Genomic DNA, 12,141 nt, shown 5'->3' on the forward strand with positions numbered 1-12,141 from the left:
AGCGTTTGGACATTGGCTCAAATAGTTAGCTGCCTTAAACGGGGCACTCAGTTCCTCCTCCAGATCTATCCAAGCAGGCCTGTTTTCTCTGTTGGAGAGGAGAGATATTATCTGGGCGCCCATGAAGGCCTCCTGGTATAGTTTCGTGTTAGGCACAAAACTCCTCCAAACTCTGTTTTGGCCTGGAGTCTTTTAAGCCCAAATTAATTCAGTTATCATTTTTCCTATAGTTTTAAATATAGTTGCTGGAACATTCAGTGGCTTAGAAGGTTGTTTAGTTCAGGAGCAATAACCATTTTTATTATTTGTACCCTCCCCCATAATGAAATCTGTAATCCCATCCCTTTAGAAGGAGTTGTATCTTATTCAAGGGTGGGTCAAAGTCATCAGATATAATGTTTTCAATTCCAGGGTTCAGAAGGATACCCAAATATTTAAGATTTTCTGGGACCCAATGAAATTTCCAGTTTTGAAAATGACTGAAAATGGATCAGATCCAGCATCGGAGGGACTGACCTCTCCTGGGAGTGGGATAGAGGGTTGCCCTGTTTTTTCCACGTTCAACTGGGAAAGAGGGTGATCTCAGACTATTAGTCGTAACCATAGATTTAGATCGTTTATATATCATTTTTATAATATCCTGAAACAAGGTTTCAAATCCAAATTTCTTCAGAGTGAAATTTGAATAGCTCCAAGGAACCCGATCGAACACTTTTTCAGCGATTCAGATCTTGGGTCATCCAGATTAAGTGTAAAGGGTGCCTAAGGCTATCTGAAGAGGTCCTGCCCTTAACAAAACCGACCTGGTCTGGATGAATAATGGTTGATATGACCTCATTAACTCTCATTGCAAAAATCTTTGTAAACAGTTTCCCATCACAACACAATAGACTAATTGGTCAATAACTGCCACATTCCAGTGGCTCTTTCCCCTTTTTCAATATATGGGTAATTATTGAGTCTGTTATTAGTTATTAGTTAGTTAGTTAGTTATTAGAATGGGCTTCAATGTTTAATACAGCACGTTCCATGTAGTCTAGTTTATTCAGCTTTTTCTGCAGTTTTCAATGCAATTTTTTGCAGATGCAGCATCCTCAAAATGATGCCATTTTTCACCAAGTGAGATCCAAAACACTGCTGGATATTGTATTGAGTACTGCAGCCCCCTGTTCATGCAGATACGTCAGACCTCTGTGAATTTGTTTCTCTTTTCTTGCACATCTGGTAAAGTCGGGGAAGAAATCCACTTTGGCACCATTCCAGTGAAATTTTCCAAGTTCCCTGGCTCTGAGTTGGACTTTCTCTCTGTGGGCATATTGTTGAAACGGGGTGTGTATGAACCCAGATGCAGTACGCCAACACTCAAAGTCAGTTGGCAATAACCTTTATTATAACCAACACAAATAAAGTTCAGCTCACAAATGTTCAGTCCGTTCTTCGGGTGAATTACCCAATAAATGTCTCTGGGAATCCGACGAGGTAAAGACACGAAACTGGAACCCACTGTGGCTGGAGAGCAGGAAACCCCGTAGCTCGAAGAACCGACAACACGTGTGGAAACGTCGTCGGGGATAACGCTGGGTCGTGGTCGGGGACAGGCAGAGGATCCGTAGCCGAGGAAACAGTCCGAGAATGCAACGGTACCGTCGAGGAGCAGGCTGAAGGATCGTCGTGGTCGAGCGGGGAGGTCTTTGCCAGTGGAGCCGTCAGGATTGCAGAACGCCGAAGCGAAGCACGTGGTCAGGGACAGAAGGCAGGTAGGTACACCGGGTAGCAGGCACGGAGGGTTGGTCGGGAACAGGCTGAGTCGGCAACAGGTAATCTGGCAAAGGAACGCTGGAAAGTCATGCATGGCAGAGGAACAATCTGGCAAAGAGTGAGTGAACTGGAGAGTCTTAAATACTGCACTGATTGGAGATGAGCTGCAGCTGAGGGGAGAGCAGGCTGCAGCAGTGGGCGTGGCTAGCAGGTAGAGCAGAGCAGAGTGAGGTGAGTGGAAAAGTACTGGCAGTGAAGGAGAGGAGGAGAATGCAGGAATCATGACAGAACCCCCCCCCCAAGGGACGGCCCACGACGTCCCAAACCCAAAGTCACAGAAGCCGGGCGGGCGGTGGGGGCCCGGAAGGAGGGTCAAAACTCCTCGGACATGGCCGAAGCCCCGTCATCGACGTCATCAACGTCGTCGCCATCGTCGTCGCCACCGTCACCGTCGTCGTCGTCAGCAGGAGGATCCCTCCCCGGCGGCGGCACGGAACCCCTGGAGCAGGTCCCCAAACCAGAAGGGCCAGGGACAGGAGACGGAGAACGGGCAGGAACGGACGACCCACGACCAGCAGCAGCACGGGACGGCTCATCCGGATGACGCCTATGGAAGTCCTCGATGAGGCGGCGGTCCAGGACCTGTCGAGCCGGAACCCAGGACCGTTCCTCCGGACCGTATTCTCCCAGTCGACGAGGTACTGGAGACCCCTGCCGCGCGCCTGGAACTTAGGAGCCGACGGACCGTGGGAGCCGGGGCCCCATCAATGATCCGTGGTGGAGGAGGCGGCTGAGCGGCAGGTTGCAGAGGACTCTCCCGGACCGGCTTGATCCTGGAGACGTGGAACGTGGGATGAATTCTCATGGCACGGGGCAGCGTCAGACGGACAGCCACAGGGTTGACGACCTTTTCAATGGGGAACGGACCGATGAACTTAGGAGCCAGCTTGCGGGAGTCCACCCTCAGTGGAAGGTCCTTGGTGGCCAACCAAACCCGTTGACCCACCTGGTAGGGGGGAGCCTGGGATCGGTGTCGATTAGCCGCCGAGGAGTAGCGACCCGCGGCCCGCAACAACGTGGTCCGGGCTCGATTCCAGGTCTGGCGGCAACGACGAATAAAGTCCTCCACTGAGGGGTAGGCCGTCTCCCTCTCTTGGGCAGGAAACAGAGAAGGCTGGTACCCATACGCACACTGGAAGGGGGAGAGCCCCGTGGCAGAGCTCTGAAGGGTGTTGTGGGCAAATTCCACCCACAGGAGCTGCGATGACCAGGAGGCGGGGTGAGACGAGGCCATGCAGCGCAGCGCCGTCTCCATCTCCTGGTTCATCCGCTCAGTCTGTCCGTTGGATTGGGGGTGGTACCCGGAGGACAGGCTGGCGGACGCCCCCAAAAGACGGCAGAACTCCTTCCAAAATGCTGAGGCGAACTGGGGCCCTCGATCGGAGACCACATCAGAAGGGATGCCATGTAGTCGGATGACATGCTGGAGGAGCAATCCCGCTGTCTCCTTGGCAGAGGGGAGCTTGGGTAAGGGTACCAGGTGCGCCATCTTGCTGAACCGATCTACCACTGTCAGGATCGTGGTGTTACCTCCTGACAGTGGCAGACCGGTGACGAAGTCCAGGGCAATGTGGGACCATGGGCGATGAGGAACGGGAAGCGGATGCAGATGACCAGCAGGAGACTGGCGAGAGGTCTTACATTGTGTACAGACCGGACAAGAGTTCACAAAGTCTCTGGTGTCGGAGATCAATGTGGGCCACCAGAACCGTCGTTGCAGGACCTCTCTTGTTCGGTTGATACCAGGATGACAGGTGAGGCGAGATGAATGGGCCCACTGAAGCACCTCCGATCTGAACCCCTCCGGGACGAACAGCCGGTTCTGGGGGCAGGAACTGGGACCCGGCTGCTGTTCCAAGGCCGACAGGATACGTTCCTCGATGCCCCATGTGAGGGATCCCAGGAGTTGGGAGGCAGGAAGGATGCTGTCAGGGAGAGACGACTCCTCCTCCTCCTCCAGGAACTGGCGGGAAAGGGCGTCAGGCTTGACGTTACGGGAGCCCGGGCGGTATGAGAGGGTGAAGGTGAAGCGGGCGAAGAACAGGGCCCAACGGGCCTGGCGAGAATTGAGTCTCTTGGCAGTGCGAATGTATTCCAGGTTCTTATGATCGGTCCAAACGAGAAATGGAACCCTGGCACCCTCCAACCAGTGTCGCCACTCCTCCAGCGCCAACTTCACCGCCAGGAGTTCACGGTTGCCGATGTCGTAGTTGCGCTCCGCTGGGGTCAGTCGCCATGAGAAGAAAGCGCATGGGTGCAACTTCCCATCCTCACCAGAGCGTTGCGAGAGGATTGCTCCCACTCCCACATCCGAGGCGTCGACCTCCACCACGAACTGCCCATCAGGATCGGGGATGAGGAGAATGGGAGCAGAGCTGAAGCGCCCCTTGAGGTGTTCGAAGGCGTTGTCAGCTTCAGAGGACCAGCGGAACCGAACCTTGGAGGAGGTAAGGGCTGTGAGGGGTGCCGCCACCGTGCTGTAACCCCGGATGAATCTCCTGTAGAAATTGGCGAACCCAAGGAACCGTTGCAGCTGCTTGCGGGAATCAGGTACTGGCCATGATGTAACGGCGGAGACCTTGGCAGGATCCATCTTCATACTATTGTGACCGATGATGTAGCCAAGGAAGGAGACTGAGGACGCGTGAAAGTCACACTTCTCCGCCTTTACATACAGGGAGTTCTTGAGAAGGAGCTGTAACACAGTCTGCACATGATGGACGTGTTCCTGTCTGGACCGGGAGAAAATCAGGATGTCGTCCAGATAGACAAACACAAATTTGTTTAGATAGTCTCTCAGAACGTCGTTAATCAGGGCCTGGAAGACTGCAGGAGCATTGGTGAGCCCGAAAGGCATCACCAAATACTCGTAGTGTCCAGTGGGAGTATTGAAGGCCGTCTTCCATTCATCCCCATCACGGATGCGCACCAAGTGGTAGGCATTACGTAGATCAAGTTTCGTGAAGATGGTCGCCCCCTGTAGTAGCTCAAATGCCGATGCCATGAGAGGGAGGGGGTAACGATTCTTGACAGTAATCTCGTTCAACCCCCTATAGTCAATGCAGGGCCGCAGAGATCCGTCCTTCTTCCCCACAAAGAAGAACCCAGCCCCGGCAGGAGATGAGGACGGCCGGATAAGACCACTAGCCAGGGAGTCTCTGATGTATGTGTCCATGGCCTCCCTCTCTGGTGCGGAGAGAGAGTAGAGCCGACCCTTGGGAGGAACCGCTCCAGGAAGAAGGTCGATGGCACAGTCGTAGGAGCGGTGAGGCGGAAGGGAGGTGGCCCTGGCTTTGTTAAACACCTCTCCGTAGTCGTGGTACTCTGCGGGAACCCCTGAGAGGTCTGGAGTGGTGCAGGAACGGGTGACCCCCTTAGACGAATCTTGCCACTGTAGACAGGTCTGTTGGCAAGACGGACTCCATGCCACAATCGAACCGGTGGACCAGTCAATGTGGGGATTGTGTCGACGCAGCCAGGGGTATCCGAGGATCAAAGGTAGGTCTGGGGACCTCAGGACATGGAATTGGATGGTCTCATGATGGGTGCCGGACAGGAGCATGGAGACGGGAGTAGTCTGATGGGTCACGGTACCCAGAAGATGACCATCCAGGGCGTTAGCCGGAACAGGACGTGACAGGGAGACCAGGGTTAATCCCAGCTGACGAGCCAGTTCCTCGTCGATCAGGTTCACATCGGCACCAATCACCAACCAGTCAATAAACGTGGCCAGGGTGTGAGTTTTTTCACCCAACCGAAGCTGCACGTGTAACAAGGGGCGGAGACTGGAAGCAGAGTTCTGGGATCGGCTCAGCAGTATGCCCCTCTCTACTGCTGAGCCCCCCCTTTTACTGGACAACCGGAAACGAAATGTCCAGCCTGTCCACAGTACAGGCAGAGTTTCCCCCGACGCCGTCTCTCACGCTCCTCAGCAGATAATCTGGTGCGGCTAGCCTGCATAGGCTCCGTCCCTCCCAGACTCGAGTCGGCTTGGAGCGTTGCCGGGGGTGGTGATGCCCGCTGGTGACCTGGGAACCGGTGGGAACCTCCCTCCAGACGCTGCTCCTTCCTCCTCGCCTGAATCCGCCTGTCCAATCTTGTGGTCAATTCGATGAGACCATCGAGGGAATGAGGGAGCTCAAAAGAGACCAGTTCGTCTTTGATGTATGGTGCTAGCCCGTTGAGGAAGGCATCGCACTGGGCGGCCGAGTTCCAGTTACTCTGCCGAGCCTGAGTCCTGAAATCGATGGCGAAGTTGGCGACCGTCCGACTTCCTTGGCGTTGACTCAGTAGGCCCCCGGAGGCGTCAGGACCCAAGGACACGGGACCAAACACTTTCCGTAGTTCATCGGCGAAGGCTTGAAATGAAACGCAGGCTGGTGTACCTCTCTCCCATTCCGCTGTTCCCCATAATCGTGCTCGGCCAGTGAGATGATTGATAGCGAAGGCTACTTTGGCTCCCTCAGTGGCGAATGTGCGTGGCTGAAGAGCGAACAGGATGGAGCAGTTCGTCAAAAACGGATTGCAGCCCTCTGGATCTCCAGCGTAGCGTTCAGGTGTCCCCACCCGGGGTTCGGGTGCGGAACTGGGAGGTGGCGCCGAGTTGGGAGCCGTCGCAGCAGGACTCGAACCAGGAACAGCGTGTTGAGTCAACGTGGTGGCCATCTGTTGAACCTGGTTAGCCAGCAGAGTCAAAGCTCGCTCCAACGCCGAGGCGGAATGGCGAGCCTCAGCCGCGTTGGAGGAAAGCTGAGCCTCGTGTTGCTGGAGCATTCCTTCAACACGGGCTAGGCGAGACTGCAGAGTGCTAGGGTCTGCTGGGTCCATTGTTGGCCAGATTGTACTGAAACGGGGTGTGTATGAACCCAGATGCAGTACGCCAACACTCAAAGTCAGTTGGTAATAACCTTTATTATAACCAACACAAATAAAGTTCAGCTCACAAATGTTCAGTCCGTTCTTCGGGTGAATTACCCAATTAATGTCTCTGGTAATCCAACGAGGTGAAGACACGAAGCTGGAACTCACTGTGGCTGGAGAGTAGGAAACCCCGTAGCTCGAAGAACCGACAACACGTGTGGAAACGTCGTCGGGGAAAACGCTGGGTCGTGGTCGGGGACAGGCAGGAGATCCGTAGCCGAGGAAACAGTCCGAGGATGCAACGGTACCGTCGAGGAGCAGGCTGAAGGATCGTCGTGGTCGAGCGGGGAGGTCTTTGCCAGTGAAGCCGTCAGAGATGCGGAACGCCGAAGCGAAGCACGTGGTCAGGGACAGAAGGCAGGTAGGTACACCGGGTGGCAGGCACGGAGGGTTGGTCGGGAACAGGCTGAGTCGGCAACAGGAAATCTGGCAAAGGAACGCTGGAAAGTCATGCATGGCAGAGGAACAATCTGGCAAAGAGTGAGTGAACTGGAGAGTCTTAAATACTGCACTGATTGGAGATGAGCTGCAGCTGAGGGGAGAGCAGGCTGCAGCAGTGGGCGTGGCTAGCAGGTAGAGCAGAGCAGAGTGAGGTGAGTGGAAAAGTACTGGCAGTGAAGGAGAGGAGGAGAATGCAGGAATCATGACAATTGTAGGAATCTCACCAGGATGTTGCGGCGTCCTAAGCAGTCCTGTTGGTCACGCCTTAATACTGTGGGTACACGGTGCGCCGTCTCGATTGTCATGTCATATACTGCTTCTCCACTGTATGTAAACAAACACTGGAGTAAATCTTTTACGCAGTCAGTCACTCACTCTCTGAATCCTCTGGTACTCCTTTAATCTGAAGGTTGTTTCTTCTGCTGTAATTTTCCTGATATTCCACACAAGCCTCGAGTTGTACATAGCTTATAATGTGTTGTTGCTGTTGGGTTTTTTTTAAATTCCTGAGTCCCAGCACTTAGGAGAACTGTCTCAGTGAACAAAAAAGCTTGTTCTGCACTGGTATGTGTGTTATTTCAGTCAAAATCTGTGAGATTCAATTTTCATTTTTTTCTTTGTCTTTTTGGTCCCATCACTATCTAACATTCAGCTGACACACTGTAGTACAAATATTCTCGAAGTCCAGGTTTTCCTGAAAACAATGATGTCTATGGCTTGACTGTGCATTACGGTTGATGTTATTCGATTATAACTAACACCCAGAATCATCTCATTACTAGCTTGTTGTAGTTTGAATTTAAAAAGCTGTTATAGCAGAGAAACAACACATTTGCAACACTCTGACTTTTTGAGAAAGTTTCAGCTTCTTCTCTCATGCTGTGGCAGTTTTTTTTTAACATCATTGTGAACAAATCCAGCTGATGCTGTGTGTTCTGTCTCCTCTCTGCAGACTGGCGAAGAAGTCGTGGTTCGGTAACTTCATCAATCTGGAGAAGGAGGAGCAGATCTTCATCGTGATCAGAGACAAACCCCTTAGCTCCATAAAGGCAGACATCGTCCATGCCTTCCTCTCTGTGAGTCTCCTCTTCCTTACTCCTCTTCATCCTTAAGTCCCAACATCCATCATCCATCATCTGTTCCATTTGTCTGAATATATTTGTCAGTTTATTGATCTGCATACGGGCAAAACTGTTTTGCACATAGCATTTCCCTTATGAAAACTTTTTGGTCATCTGCGTGATGGTGACATGAAACTGCTGCAAACATTAGCTTTTTAACTTCTTGTTTTCCAGTGTTGACTCACATGAATTTGCAAAGCAGCTGTCCCGCCTACCAACAGTCTGATTAGAAAGATGCCGATCCAAACAACAAAATCTTTAAACAGCTTTTAAACTTGCCGGAGTTGAGATTAATGTGTTTAGCTGCTAAATGCTCTGATCCTTATTCTTCCCGCCGCTAACAAAACACACACTGTGTCTCAGTGCCTCTGCTGACTCAGGTATCTGTCAAACAGCAGCCTGTCCGCTCAGAGGACGAGAACTTGAGAGAAAACAGAAATATGTCTTTAACCCTTAGGGACTGTTTTATTAAAATATGAAAAAAATTAAATATAAAGATTAAATATTTTTGTTTTATCTTTGAATTTCTAGTTCAGCTCCTGCAATAGGTCTAAAATGCATTGTGGAAACTAAATTGTTACATTCATGCTGTTAAGTGCTAAAAAAATGTGCCATTGAAACCCATTCAAACTGACATTTTGAGCCATCAGAGCCTAAAAACATGCATTGTATTATTTCTGGGTGTCATTCTGGGGTTTTTCCTCAGAATTTTCACCATATTTCACATATGGATAAAAGACATTATGTTTCCACTAGGTGCACTGTCACAATCAATGTTGCTGCAAATCATTGAAATTTCCCAGCCTGCAATCATCAAACATTAAAAACAACAACAAAAAATCCACTTTGCATATTGTATATTGAAAATATAGTTTATATATATATATATATATTTTTTTTTTTTACAAAAAAAGACATATTGGTATCATGACAAAAACCTGACATTTAAAAGATTAAAATTCTGAAAATTAATGAATATTTGATAGATAGTTAGGACTGATGTTTGTTAAAAACACAATAAAAGTAGAAAATAATATTAATGTATAATATTTTTTATTACCTCATTTTGAAAAACACAGTGTGTGCAGAACTATATGAGTGTACTTAATACTAAAGCTGGCCCTAAGGGTTAAAGAGCCTTTATTTCAGTTCTAACAGATTTCAAAAATAAACTTTAACTTTTTTTTTGTGAAAATAGTCAAGTCAAGTCAAGTCAAGTCAGTTTTATTTATATAGCCCATTATCACAAAACAAGGTTTGCCTCAGAGGGCTTTACAGTGTACAACATCCCTCTGCCCTTAGACCCTCACATCACCCAAGGAAAACTCCCCAAAAAGAACCCCTGTAACGGGAAAAAAGAGGAAGAAACCTCAGGAAGAGCGGTAGAGGATAGTGAGGGATCCCTCTTCCAGGACGGACAGACGAGCAATAGATGTCGTAAATAGCAAGTGAAATACAATCATGGCAAAAAGGAAAGAGAAAGAGAGGGGGGAGAGGGGGGGTGCACAGAACAATAGAAACAGATGCATGTCATATTACAATAATGGTAGGTGTGAAATTAGTAATTGCTCTCTATGATGATGTTGATAGAGATGATAACAGTCTCATGCATATGTGAAAGGGAGTTGTCCAAAGGCAAGATCACAGCATTGGCGCAACCAGGACCAGACCACGATCAGGGCGAGCAGGGGGCACAGAATCAGTACAGCCACAGCACGAGCACAACCAAAGGCAGGGTCGCAGCATCAGCACAGCTATCACCACGGTCAGGCACAGTCAAGGTTACGGCCAGGATCCAGGGAAACTAGGAAACAAGGGAGCAGGAACGCTCCCGAGAGGCAATGGGATTAGCGTAGTGCAGTTCAACAGACCCAGGCTCTGTAATCGCGAGCCCCAGGTGGTGAGAGTACCACATGGCTATCACAGAGCTAAGTTAAGCTTGCACATGGCAATGCAGTAAACAGACATGCATGATTTCTGATGGCAGCATTGAGAGAAGGAAAGGAGCTCAGCATATCAGAGGAAGTCCCCCGGCAGGTTAAACCTATGTCAGCCTAACTATGGGCTGGACCAGGCAACCTGAGCCAGCCCTAATTATAAGCTTTATCAAAGAGGAAGGTCTTAAGTCTACCCTTAAAAGTTGAAACGGTGTCTGCCTCCCTGACCGAAAATGGAAGATGGTTCCATAGGAGAGGAGCATGGTAGCTGAAGGCTCTGGTTCCTAACCTACTTTTGGAAATTTTGGGAATCACAAAAAAACAAATAGTCAATTTTATCTTGAGAGTGACTGTAGGTCACGGTAGTACAGTATTTCCATGTTGTGTAAGCTGAGCAGCATCACATGCAGCAGTCTCTTTGCATCTCGCTGTCAGCCTCGATTTTGACGCTGACGCTGCAAAACGCTGTGACGTGTTCAAATGTAACACCGTCTCCTTCTGCTCCTGTCTGTTTCTCTTACATCTGTGCTGCCATCTTAACTCATGCACAAGTTGTTGTCTGTGTTGTTGCTGCTGACTCAGAGTCTGCTTAAACTCCCACCCACCCCTCTCAGATCCCCAGTCTGAGCCACAGCGTCATCTCTCAGACCAGTTTCCGCGCGGAGTACAAGTCCACAGCTGGTCCGACGGTTTTCCAGAAGCCAGTCAAGTTCCAGGTGGACATCACCTACACCGAGAGCACCAGCGCCACCAAGGACAATGGCATCTACTCCGTCACCTTCACCCTTCTCTCAGGTAAACACAATAGAGTACAAACCATTTGATCACAGAGCAGTAGGGGTAAAAAACGGTGGAAAGAGTTATTAAATGTCTAGGTTACAGAAAAGTCATGCTGAACTAATTATTCAGTTAATAGAACAGAATAGAACTGATTGACAACAGTTTTGATAAGTGATTGTTTTTTGTTTTTGAAGCAAAAAGCCAAAAAAAGGTCCTGTTTGTAGCCTCTTCCTCTGTTTGTAGCCTTTTTCTGTGTTTCTCTATTATTTTCTGATTGTAAAGTGAATATCTTTTTTTTCTTTTTTGCTCTATAAAAAAAGATCAGAAAAAATCAGATCAATGCTCACTCCCTCACTATTTTCAGTTTACATTAATGTCAGCTTTGTAAAAAGATCAACCAAATGCTTCACATGCATCATGTAAACATACAGGAGTTAAATCTGTCTTAAATACGTAATTTTGTTTGTGCAGTGTCTCAAATTATTATTTAACATAACGTTATAATAAGAATTCTAATAATAATGATGATGATGAAGATGATGATGATGATGATGATTGTTGTTTAGTATTATTATTTATATAAAGCATCCTTACCAATATTATCATTACATAAACTTATTGCAAGATTAATTGTTGAAATGACAGACATTTCCCCAGACATCAAAGGAAAAAAGGATCTAACATATACTGTTCTGCGGTTCACGTTACAACTGAGCTCACGAGAGCCGAGTACAGCGAGGTCGACTGCCGTCTCCTCCTCATCAATCTCACAGCACTCATGCAGCCAGTCTGACCAGCAGCCCCGCAGTCCCAACTTGCAGTGGACTCTGAGGCCACTCTGAGAGCTGCCTACCCTGCAGATGAATCACGCGTGTGCAGCTTACGACCAATCACAGATGATGATTTTGTACAGTTACAGCAGAGACGTTTTGTTTTTGTTTAAATATTCACTCTTTTTTTAGTTTCACACCCCAAAATCCCTCACACGTCTCACTCTGTCTCAGTCAGTCTCACTCAGTCAGTTTCTTGACCCTCTCCTCCTCTGGCCAAATATAAGCTACAGGACCACGTTTTTGTTTTGCTCTACATTCAGTAGGTCACTAAAAAAGAAAAGAAAAAAGCTA

General features: G+C 49.0%; 1 protein-coding gene across 13 annotated transcripts in view; it reads left to right on the top strand.

The window, feature by feature from the left end:
• The window catches only part of LOC121942092 (serine/threonine-protein kinase BRSK2-like), a 229,041-nt gene that overhangs the window by 200,385 nt on the left and 16,515 nt on the right, over window positions 1-12,141 (top strand). For all 13 annotated transcript variants that reach the window (XM_088081516.1, XM_088081531.1, XM_088081569.1 and 10 more), the window contains 2 exons: window positions 8,132-8,255; window positions 10,852-11,032. In XM_088081516.1, coding sequence (XP_087937642.1) covers window positions 8,132-8,255; window positions 10,852-11,032 — 305 coding nt within the window. The remainder of the gene's footprint in view (window positions 1-8,131; window positions 8,256-10,851; window positions 11,033-12,141) is intronic.

The sequence above is a fragment of the Plectropomus leopardus genome, chromosome 1 (assembly GCF_026936395.1).
Source record: "Plectropomus leopardus strain MGB_pleo_1.0 chromosome 1, ASM2693639v1, whole genome shotgun sequence".
Taxonomy (NCBI): Eukaryota; Metazoa; Chordata; class Actinopteri; order Perciformes; family Serranidae; genus Plectropomus; species Plectropomus leopardus.